We start from the raw sequence: 11,837 nt of genomic DNA on the forward strand, positions 1-11,837 counted from the left end.
TTTTTTTAACTCTCTATTTAATCTATTTCCCCCTATTAAATGATGTCTCCAGGCTGCCCAGTTATATCATGATGGGCAGCACATTGCCCAGTGAAGTCACTCTCTTTACTACAGTAACTCACTGTTTTTGCAAATGCATGGGTTTTTTTAGTGACTTCTAGTCTGATCATGATAGATTGACATAACACAGCTGATACTGGAATCCTTGGAGTCTTCTGCTTATCAAGTGTGTCTGAAACACAAGAATGTTACTATACTCAGAAGCATGGACTTTTACTTCTGTAACTTACTGCTGAATGTACCTTATCTAGATTTCTGTTGCTTGCTCAAAATAAATGAAAAAAAAGGCACAATTTTCAACAGTTTGATTCTCTTTATTTTCATAAATGTTACATCACTTGGTACACTGTATTTCCACAAAGTTTTCAGTTTGGTACAGATAGAACAGTTCATATTTTTACAAAATGTGATTTGATTACAGTATCGTTTTGTATTATTTATTCATGCTCTTAAATAATCTGCAGTTACTGATTAAAAAAAAAAGAGAAGATATATATGCCTAAGCAACAATTTTAGCACACTTTACAGGACTATTTTTGTCTTCCTGCCTTCCCCTGGCATGAAACACTTCACTACAGCAGGATGCCTCTGTATCCAAACTATCCTGTCAGAGTCTTTTGATTCTTTGCATCACTTGCAGTTTGTCTTGTTACATGTTTTACTTGTACACAATTCTAAACATCATCTGGTTTGAGCAGCTTTGTTTCCTGACATCCTTCATATACATTGCAGCCTGGGGACACACAGAGTTTGCTTTATGGCTGCTTTATTACTATCATCTGTTATTTACCTATTTGTTTTCCTTTCATAATAAACCTGTTCGGAGTCCTTTCTTGCCTCTGTGTGGGTCAGTTTGCCCAGCAGGTGGCCATGTCTGCATTCCAGCCCTTTGGTACTTGTGCTTCCCACTTCCAGCCTCGAGAGGGCATTCATGGAACTCACTAGGAACTCCTTCCAGAAGATCCTGACGTGCTCTGAGGAGGCTTGGCACCAGACTATGAAACAAACCTAGCAGCCCAAAGCACTGAACCCATGTTGACTTTCCAAATATTCATATAATTTTCCATTTTTTTATTAACCCCTTCTTAAATAATTCCTATAAAGTTTAACTGCCTCCATCTTCTCCAGTTATTGCAGGAAGTAGCTGTAAAGCAGAGCTTTGAGATTAGCTGTCATAAAGGTTTCAAATAATTTCTTTTTCCACATTTTGAACAAAACTGCCTTGGCCAAGCAAAGCTGAAGCCAAGAGAGATCCTTGTTCTACTACACATGGAAGAGACATGAGGTGCTGGGAGGAGGGTGCAGAGTTAGTTGGCAGTTTTATTTGATTTCACAACTTTTTATTTAATCGCTACATTTCATCTCCAGCCATCAGAGGTTGTAAAAACAATCCTGCTGTTCCTAGAATACATACCAGGATGAAAACCCATAGAAAAATACGATCAATGACCATGGCAACATATTTCCAATCGTCTTGAATCTGAAAAGACAAAAAAGCAAATTGGCATGTTTATTAGGTGAATAAGTTGCATTAGCAATAATATCATTTCATATAAGAAACATTTTTTTCTGTATGTAGATATCCTTATGAATGCACAACTTACACATCTGTTTTCACTGACAAATGAATTCATCTTGAAGGAGCTTTATTTGAATATGCTCTTGGCAGCAATGCCAAAAGCTGCTGCTTCAAATCCAAAAAGTTGTTCACCAAGACACTGGACTTGAGGGGATGAAACTTCTCTATTCCAAAAATAAAGCTTTGTATTCTTAGATTAATGGATTTTTCCAGAAAGCATTACTGAAACAGACTCTTCCTACTGGTCTTTAGGGAGTATGTAAAAAGCAAAGATTAATTGGTATATAATTATTTGGTATTTTATAATGTGGTACTGAAATTTGACTGTTTTCATGTATGATGTAAAATTCATCTTTGTACCTTTCATGTAAAAAGGAAACCAAGTTTCAAAAAACATCTGATTTTTCTAATTTTCTTTTTTTTTACAGTGAATTTTATAGCAAGAGGGACAATGAACTATTCTGTATATTATGTACTAATAGTAACTCAGTGATCATTTTAGTTACTATTTTTTTCTTCAAGAATGATAAGAAATGAATCATGCATTTGTTGTTTTTGAAATTTGTTCTTTTTAGCTTAGAACTTGTTTGTTAAGGGAAACTTAACAACCCAAAGCAACCCTGTATTTTCTGTTCCAACTAAATCTAAGTAGAGTTCTGGTTTCAGTATTAAAAAAGTGAAGTTAGAATGAAGTGTCATGGTTTGGGAATATAAAAATTGTGATGGTGTAGCTACTGCTCATAATATGTTTGAGGAACATGGTAGAAAAACACCTTTTCATTTTTTTTCTCCTTTATTGTATTAAGATGCAGCTTTATGAAAGATGCTGGTCCCTGTCTTGCAGTAGTTGCCTCATTTAGATCCAGCACTTCACTGTGCAGCAGCAACAGAATGAGCACCATCATCACTGTGAGGGACATTCACTCTGACATTTCTGTTGCTAATGGTAAGCTGTGGGAGGGAGATTGTAACTTTCTAAAGGCCATAGGGTCAGCAAATTACACTATTAAGATTATAACTTGGAAAATCCTAGCTTCAGCCCTCATTGGATAGGTGCTCTGGTATGTTCCCCAGCAGTGGTTACCATAATATGCCCTCACTCAGTATGTGTATTGTCAATATAGAGATCACTGTGCAGCAGAGCTGCTTGTCAATTATACAAGTTCAAAATTGCACATATTTGTAATACAGCTTGTGTAATTTACTTGCATAAAATAATGGTCTCTTTTATAGTTTGTTTGAAATCTTTTTCTTACCAAACACTCTAATGGCAAAAAGGTATCTGCAGTTTGAGTAACAGTAAAATATGTTCTTACCTCTTTTGCTTCATTTTGCATTTTCATATTTTCTGCAATGTATTTCACACTTTCAATAGCATCCCTCATTTCTGGTGACAGAACTGAAAAGGAAAGCATAGGATCTACAGATTCAGAGCTTGAACTTCTAGTGAGATTGCCACTGAAATCCGAGAACTTGGTGCGCTGACACTGACAGCAGCTGCACGCCATGTCTTGACAAACAAAGCCATCTTTGCAGCATTTGGTTTCAGAACCGTTGATGCAATTCAAGTTTGAAAACTCAGAAGTGAATAATGGTTTTGGCTTCTGATTGTTCTCCTCATCACTGGCAGGTCTTGTCATGAACATGATCCGAGGAAGGAAGTTCAAGAAAATGGTTCTCACCCACACGGGCATTGTGTGTGTCTTGGGTGTTCTGTAGTGCACATTGAGTACAAATACTGTGATGACAATTGATAGAGTCACAAATATCATGGTGAAAAGGAGGTACTCCCCAATAAGGGGAATTACCAGGGAAGTGGAAGGTATAGTTTCTGTGATAACAAGAAGGAACACTGTTAAAGAAAGAAGCACTGATATGCAGAGTGTCACCTTCTCACCACAGTCTGAGGGCAAATAGAAAACTAATACAGTCAGAAAAGAAATCAGCAGACAGGGAATAATCATATTGATAGTGTAAAACAAAGGTAAACGCCTAATGTAAAGAGAATATGTGATGTCTGTATATATCTCTTCACAACAGTTGTATTTGATGTCATGTTTATACCCAGGAGCTTTAATTATAGCCCATTCTCCACTCTCCCAGTAATCTTTCAGGTTCATTGTAGAGCCAATTAGAACTAAGTCAATTTTGGCTTTGTCGTAAGACCAGGAGCCAAACTTCATGGTGCAGTTCTGATTATCAAATGGGAAGTAGGTTACATCTATTTTACATGAACTTTTAAATATCGCTGGAGGTATCCATGTCACATCACCCGTGTATTTTAAAAGGGCCTTTGTCTTGTCATCAACCTGGAAATCCCCAACTGCACTGTAAAGCAAGTAAAAATAACAAAAGTTAGAGTGATCTGCTCCAGGTAGTTTCATGCATTCAGATTGTATACATTAACTCTTTAATCTGTTTTGAGGAAGTCAGCAATTATTTGTTTACTTGGAGCTGAATTACTCATGCAAGACAGGGTCAGTGACCATTATAAATTTGCATGGTTAAGCTGAAACAAACGGCTCTATAAACTCACCAGGGAGGAATTCAAAGTATATATTCTCCCTTATTAATAGCATGGTTTACTGCAATCAATATACAAAATGGCAAATAGCAGATTGAAAATGGCAGTCCAAACTAGATGAGTTTTGTAGGCCCCTCCCAACTGAATTATTTAATTCTGTTCTATTCTAGATTGATCAAGCACATCAGAACTCAAGGGATGATAAGAATATTACTGGTATTTCCACCTCTTCTGTGGACAGTGCAGCTACTAACTATGGAAGGAGGGGTTAGGGTTGGGGTGTATCTTTGCATAAGGAGTGTATTTGGTAAGAGATTTTTTTAAGTCCCACTTTGCTAACTTATATGATCCAGCTGAATATTTGAAAAAGTAAAATTAAAGGGTAATTTGAAGTTTTAAGGCCCCAGTTAGAAAAGGAGTGTCATCACTATTGACCCACAGACCTGAGTTTTGGATCTGTGCAGCTGAGTCCATTTCATTGAGAATTGCTTTCTTACAGATAAATTGAGTTATGGTTTGCTTCTTTACAGTTTCAGAAATTGACATCTAAAGTAAACTTTATATGTGGTTTTTATTTGTCAAAGGTGTCAAATTGTGAATTTGACTGCTGAAAGGCTAGAATTTGCATTTATTTCAGTTAAAGTTGTCACTCTCAGGCACTTGTGAAGGGGAAAATCCAATTTTTTGGCCCACCCACTTGCAGCTCCAGGTTAGAGCTGGCTCCTGCCCAGTGATGCTGACATCTGGCATGAAGATGAGAACAGCAGTGGGGGATGCAGGACACAGGTGTGTTAAAAACTGCTTTTCAGTGCATCTGTGAACTTGCTGATGATGATCTTTTAAGAACTGATAACATCACCCCTGTCTCCCTGAGTTAAGAAGTTAAATATGCAAGAGCCTTACTTGTTATATAAAACAATATCTGGCTTCCAGATCTGGCCTGATGGAACTCGGATGAATTCGGCACCTCCATAGTCTGCTGGATTCCACCGAAGCTTGTAATCATTCCAGATCTAATTACGGTAGAAATGAGTCTGTGTTAGGTTTGTGAAGAAACTGAAATTCAGTGGACTAGATCTGAACCAAGTCCTGTCATTTCACTTCCTGGGTTGATTTATTTTGGATACTACAGTGTTTAGCTGTTTCTTTAGCAAACACATATGTGTGGTGTTTGTTCCTATGCAGCTTGTAGGTGGGCCTAGCTATCTAGACATTGTTGGTCATATTCATAAATGACTTAAATATACATGACTCTGTCCCAGGAATGTCTACTCAGTAGCTGGAATGAGCTGGAAGAAGGAATAAGCCACTCTCTTTTCAGAGAATGTAAGATTGGAATAACTTTGATCTCAAATAAACAGGTGTCAGTGGGACAGTGAAAGCAAGTTCCTGGAGGCTGTGGTGCAAGTTGTGAGCATTAATCCAGGGACCCTGGGTCAGAGAGCGGTCCAGCATGTTATGGCTCAGCTAACATTGGCACCAGCGCTTGTTAAACCGCATTTTGAATATCGGGCTAAAGATGGGAGCTAAGTTGCTTACTAAGCTGACTGCAACAGTGAGTAACTGCATTTTTACAAAGCCTTTTTAACATAAAGTACACATTTTTGGTTTATTGTGACTTTACCAGAGCTAAGCAGCTGTGCGGGACTTCCGTGCCGCGGTGCTTCCCTTGCGTTGGTGTCTGCCAAGGCAGCGCGTTTTATTTTTGTATTTAGCGTCTGCAGTAAGTGTAGCAGCCTTCCTCTGCTCCTGTCCCGTCCCTTCCCTCCCTGTCCCGTCCCTTCCTTCCCGTTCCCGCCGCTCCGCTCCCGCTCTGTCCCCGCTTGCCGGGCCGTCCGGCGGCCGCTGGGGGGCGGCAGAGCCCCGGGGAAGGGCTCGGGCGACGCCAGCGGGGCGGACGGGGCTGTTGTCCCGGAATGCTGTACGGGGATCCTGTCTGGGACTGCTGTCGTGGGAGGCTGTACGGGGATGTTGTTCAGGGATCCTGTCTAGGGCTGCTCTCCCGGGGTGCTGTCCAGGGATTCTGTCTAGAGCTGCTATCCCGGGCTGCTGTCCCGGAGTGCTGTCCAGGGATTCTGTCCAGGGCTGCTTTCCCGGGTTTCTGTCCCGGGATGGTTCTGTGCCCCGAGGACCCGAACCTGGAGCCCGCAGACGCCCGGCTGCGCAGGCGGCTCTCACCGCCCCGGAGGGAAGTGAGCCGGTGCCGTCTGGCCTGTCACTGAGCGCTACTTACGTGCTTCAGCCACAAGTTGGTTTCCATTATCTGGTTGACTTCGTCCTGGAAAAGAGAGGTGTGTCGGGAGAGGCGCTTGGCCTGACGCGGTAACCAGCGGGGCGGTACTCACCACCTTCACCAGCTGCGACATAGACACCTCGAACTGGACGATGACGGGGTCCGACACGTTCTTCACGGGGCGTACGAACTGGTTGTAGCTCTCGAAGAGGGCCGAGTAGAGCCGGTGCTCGGCCTCGGAGCCGCCGCAGCCTGCGGAGGGCACGGGGTGAGCAAAGGGCCAGCTCGGTACTACCCGGACAGCGCTGGGCACAGCCCCGGTACTGCCTGGCTTGCTCAGCATGAGCTCAGCAGAGCCCCAGGCCCCCATGAGCAATGTGCCCTGGGGACATTTGCTTGGGCCGCCAGAGGGACAGCAGTGAAAGGTAATGCTACCACAGAGGCTTTCTAACACACATCTGCAAATGAGTTAAAAAACAGTTTCGGGTAATTACTGAAGAACTGGGTGTTCAAAAGCCCTTCCCCTCACAGTCCCAGTCCCCCAGACCTGGCAAGGCCACAGGGCTGTGGAGCAGAGGAAAGGGAAAGTGCAGCCAACAGAGCAGGCCTCTGGAAAGGGGTCAGAACACCTGGCAATAGGAGAGTCCCAGGAAATGAGAAGTCTGCTTTCTAGTCTGAGTCATGAAGGCATGATGACAGTGAGGATAACAGCCTGCTTCTTCAAATAGGTATTTTTTAAAATAGGATTAAAATTTCATTAACTGCTATATTCAAACACTTTTCAGCACACTCAAAGAAACGTGCTAATTACCCCTCTGTTGTTCTATATAGTTTTTATTTATAATAGATTCATATTGTCCTTTTGCCACTCATAAGTGCAGCTCATGGTACCCTGTGGCCAACACAAAACCTTCAAACTGAAATTCCTAAACGACAAGGTACTTCACCTGTTTCAGGATGAGGTGTGAGCCTGTGTTTTACACTGCCATTTTACTATCAAACTATCTGGGCAATAACCATCCTAACACAATTAGAAGTCAGTGGCCTTTTATTTTTAGAAGGCTGTCTCTTAAACTCTCTTCTGGGCAGCACATCCTCGTGAATTCCAACTGAAACACCAGAAAAGGTCTGTTTTAATGGATAGCACTATGTAAATTTGGCAAAGGCACAAACTGAAGTCAGTTGAATATATTCTACAGTTCCTTTGAAACAGAAATATGGATGGATATGAAATATGAATATTTGCAAGGAAATGTTTATTTTCTGCCAGTTGTTTTTTAGTAGAGAAAGGGGTGAGGCAGAAGTGCAGGTGACAGACTACACAAAGCAGGTGTTACTGTCGAATCTGTGAGACCTCACCTCTCCCTAAGACAAGGGTTCCCTTCATGTGATCTATTCAGCTAAAAGGTCTTCTCTTTGATTTTTTTTGGTTGATTTTTACCCTTTGTGCCTTCTCTTGTTCACTTGAAGTGCAACTTTATTTTCAGATTAGTGAAATCATTTGAGCCAACTTCCTAACTAAAAAAAAAACAACTTTTTAACTGCTAGTCTTGCCCATAACATTTCTTGATATCTTCTATCTCTTAGATTGAGATTTCTTGGAATAAATACCCCGCAGTCTTTTAGGTAAATAATTTTAAATCTATTTTAACAACTATTCTAGTCAATCCCAAGCTGCCAGCTTTTTTACATGTCACCAGCATTCCAATTAAATCTAGCATCCACTGTTTCTAGAGAAGTGCATTAATGTGGTTTTTTGTTTCAATATTTTGTGCTTTCCATATCTGCAAAGAGAAGACTTGCTGTTTGCAGCACGTACTTAAAGATCTTTAACATTGTCACTTTCTTATCTTCTCTGCAATATGTGAAACCTTTATGTTCGAGGTGCTTTTCTTTCCTGTTAAAATGGCTTTATATGACCTGTTTGGCATCTTTAATCAGGACTACCTGATTAAAGATTTGCAAGGATAAACTTAACACCCGCCCCCCCCCACCACTGAACAACAAGCTACATAGCAGAAAGAGCTGAACCACAATTCTGTACATTTGCCCCTTAGGTTGGAGAGCGCTTCTGCATTTCTTAAAATTAATTTGCACTAAAACCATCTCCTGCTCCCTTTCCAACCCTCCCTTCACCATCAAAGAATAACAAATTAAGGATCACTCACCTTGACAGAGCAAGCAGACAGCAGCAGTTAGAAGGAGAGTGCTCAGGCTCTTCATGGTGTTATGGATGACTGCCTGTGGCCAGGGGCTGCTGAGGCTGAATTTCGCTGTCAGGACTGTAGGAGCGCGGGGAGCGGGCAGGGCTCGGCTGCTGCCAGAAATGTAGGAGCACGGGGAGCGGGCAGGGCTCTGCTCCTGCGGTGCGTGAAACGCCTGCAAGCGGCAGCCGGCAGGACCCTGAGCGCGCTCTGCGCACTCAGCTCCCATCAGCTCTGCTGTGCTGCCCCCTTTCCAGCTACCCGGGCTGTCAGAGCTTTGGAAACGGCAAATAAAGTGCAGCGAAAGCAGATGTTGTAGGCAAAGAGCAGTCTTCTGGCACAGATAGTGGGCAAGAGTCCTTAAAATGGTGTTTAAATGAGCCCAGCTAATCTGACAACGCTTTTCCAGCCAGCTGCTATACAGGATCTTTATCTATCAGAAGCTCATGCCAATCTGCTAGGGAAAGCTTAATTAATACAAATCTTGTAATTGAATTGTTCTGAAATGAATATTGACATTAGGGATGCCTGACTTAGCAGTGAACTGAGATGGTGGGACCTGATTTCCGATTATGCTGTTGAGATTTTTTTCCTGCTTGTGTCTCATCTCACAAGAGCATGTGCTAGGCGCTTGACCATGTAAAAAGGGTGTGCTATTCCCATGGAGTAATTAAAGGCATGTACAATTGCTGGTGGGATTGGAGCCCAGAGTGGTAAACATAGCAGCTGGGATCTGGCAAGAATCTGTGGCTTTGAATGGAAATCAGAGTTGACCAAATCCTTGAGAATAACTGTCTTTGGACCATTCCTATTTTGTAGATCAGAAAGGTGAAATTTGAAAAGGGGAATATGAGCACAGGATCCCAACTTGATCCCACAAAACCTTACTGTTTATGGGAAAGGGCTAGAAAGAAAGAGGAGTTGACGTTTAACCATAAAATCATGACTTGAAAAGTGAGGCATTTCCCAGGTGTCCATCATCTTCCTTGTTAACTCACATGCCACCTTCTGCACTGCCCTCCCCATTTGGAATGACTGGGTGATGCAAGGTTCATGCAGTGGTGTACATTACATATGTGTACAAGGAGGAAGGGGGAAGAGAGAGAATATGGGATTCTACCCTCATGTTTAGAACCTGTGGGGCAGGAGTGCACCAAGGGGTGCTTCACTGCCTGCCCTTAGGGAAGGATCAGCAGTGACCCCATTTGGTGCTGTGTTAGGAGAGAGCAGTGGGAGAAAGTGCACCAGGCTGGGTTCAGTTCTTGGCACTGAGCTTGTTTATCCTCTTAGCCCTATCTCTCAGAGCATCATTCACTTTGTCCCCAGACACATGCTCTTATGATAATTTCTGTAATTCTATTAGCGTGGAGGAAATAGGCTTTACTGTCCATTTGATTTTATTTCTCTTTTTTTCCCAGAGAACTCGGCTGCTTGGATTTTTAGGTTAACCATTTGTGGATACTTTTGTTTTTGCATTTCCAAGGCATTAAGGCTAAATGTTTTCCCTTTCTGTCTCCTTGCTACAGGTAGCATTACAACTGAGAATTTTGTTAGTTCTTCTTAATCCCAACTAGAAATGAGTTAAAGCTCAAAGATCAGATCATAATCTGTGTTCCCCAAAAGTCAGTGTTTAACCTGAATAATTTGGAAACACAGGTCTGCAGAGGAAGCAAAGAGCCATAGCATCAAGAGATATAGGTATTTTAGCTTAATGTGCCTAGTTACTGAAATTTTCAGTGGTGTTTGTATGGCACAGATGGTTTGTTTCTGACATCCCATGCTGGATCTCCTGGTGGAATCAGGTCAGAATTGTGGTAGAATTATTTTTATGGGTGGGGACGGTGATGTGATGAGAACACGTCACCATGACTGCATTGCAGAACTACACAGAAGAAGAATTTGTCTGGGTAGGGGGAAGCTGATCTGCCCAGGAAGATCTGCAATGATAAACTGTGCAGCCTTTGATCTTCAGTAAACATGCTGCTATTAGAGGGGTTTTGCTTTGTTTAGATTTGTTGAGATCAAATCTTAATCAGCTCAGGTGATGAAGAAAAGAATGTTCTCCCACCTTTGGTCTGGGGTATTGAGGCTCCCAGTTGTTCCCAGTTTGCTGTGGCTGCAGGGGTTCAGAAAGGATCCCCAGTAACTCACCTGAGTGCAGGTGGTGCATGTGAGTGATGGTGTTGGAATCCCTATGTGCTCCCATGGAAGGCAAAATTGGTTCAAGATTAAAACATTTTGTAATGATGGGGAATGGAGAGACACCAAACAGAGGTTTTTCCTCACTGGTAGGGAAGCCAAGGCTGGTTGCACACTACCCTTCAAAAACAATTTTAGTGTAAAATACATTCTGAATGTTCACCTTTTTTTAATGGAAAGCATTATGGTAAAACTCCTGAAAAACAGAAATGTTGAAGTTTATCTTGTTCAACGAGCTGGGATGCAAGAAGACATTTTTAATGTTTATTTTTCTCTAGTTTTAAAATTTTTTCAAAAAAAAATCAAAGCCGGAAAGCCTGTAATTCTTTGACAAGTTAAACTGGGAGCAGTTCTATCTATTATGTAGGTGGAGTTGCTGAGGGTTAGGCAAAAATAGCATTTGACAATTGAAAAATGCAGTTTTAGGATGTCAATTTTTTTTGGAATTTTAGGACTTTAGGTGAAATTTTTCATTCTGAAGTTTGCTATGGATTAAATGATATCTGGAAATGCTGAAGATACAGGGATGGTTTCCAAGAACATAACTAGGAAGGAGTATATTGTTTCACTCATGATTACAAAAGGAGTAAGGGGGTCATAGTGTATGGAAAGCACCAGAACCCAGCATTTCCTGGATGAGGAGCTCTGGTTGTGCAGGGATCTCCCTGGGGCCAGCAACGTGCCTCTTGAAAGCTTTTTCTGGGTTTGTCAAGTCCAAGGCCTTCATCTGCCTAGGCTCTGTGATAGATGCTAACTGAGCTGCCAAATCCTTTCTAAAAGTTTTGTCCATGCTGAGGATAATTCATCTGAAGGCTGAAGTTACAGAGCAAAGCATTATCAGTCTCTACTGCTCATAAAGATAAGGCTAATTCTGAGATGAGAGCACCTGGGGGCTCATTTCAGCTACATTCAGGCAGTGGTGGGGAGGATACAGGGAGAAGGGTGGGAGAGGAGTGAGGGTCAGAATGGGACAGAGCCCAAAGTGCTGTTGCTGCTGGGTGAAGACAATAGAAAGGGGGTGTGTGCTCAGTCAGGGGG

General features: G+C 42.1%; 1 protein-coding gene across 2 annotated transcripts; it reads right to left on the reverse strand.

Annotated features, from left to right (window-relative positions):
* Window positions 1–353: 353 nt before the first annotated feature.
* On the reverse strand, window positions 354–8,911 carry CHRNA3 (cholinergic receptor nicotinic alpha 3 subunit). 2 transcript variants are annotated; one of them, XM_079317870.1, is made up of 6 exons: window positions 8,565–8,911; window positions 6,509–6,648; window positions 6,397–6,441; window positions 5,067–5,176; window positions 2,956–3,967; window positions 354–1,540 (listed from the first exon to the last, which is right to left on the reverse strand). In XM_079317870.1, exons 1-6 carry the CDS (start codon window positions 8,827–8,829, stop codon window positions 1,412–1,414), a joined length of 1,701 nt encoding a protein of 566 aa, XP_079173996.1. In that variant the 5' UTR covers window positions 8,830–8,911; the 3' UTR covers window positions 354–1,411. The 2 variants fall into 2 exon arrangements, with proteins under 2 accessions (XP_079173996.1, XP_079173995.1); XM_079317869.1 differs by lacking the exon at window positions 354–1,540 and having other exon boundaries at window positions 2,200–3,967.
* Window positions 8,912–11,837: the final 2,926 nt, after the last annotated feature.

The sequence above is a fragment of the Erithacus rubecula genome, assembly GCF_903797595.1.
Source record: "Erithacus rubecula genome assembly, chromosome: 14".
Taxonomy (NCBI): Eukaryota; Metazoa; Chordata; class Aves; order Passeriformes; family Muscicapidae; genus Erithacus; species Erithacus rubecula.

What these genes read in the sequence shown, in the direction of transcription:
- CHRNA3 (XM_079317869.1), bottom strand. Translation starts at nt 8,829, where the DNA reads ATGGGAGCTGAGTGCGCAGAGCGCGCTCAGGGTCCTGCCGGCTGCCGC. An exon ending in TGTCGCAGCTGGTGAAGGTG is followed by an intron (nt 6,442 to 6,508) that starts GTGAGTACCGCC and finishes TCTCTTTTCCAG; the next exon opens with GACGAAGTCAACCAGATAAT. An exon ending in CCAACTTGTGGCTGAAGCAC is followed by an intron (nt 5,177 to 6,396) that starts GTAAGTAGCGCT and finishes TACCGTAATTAG; the next exon opens with ATCTGGAATGATTACAAGCT.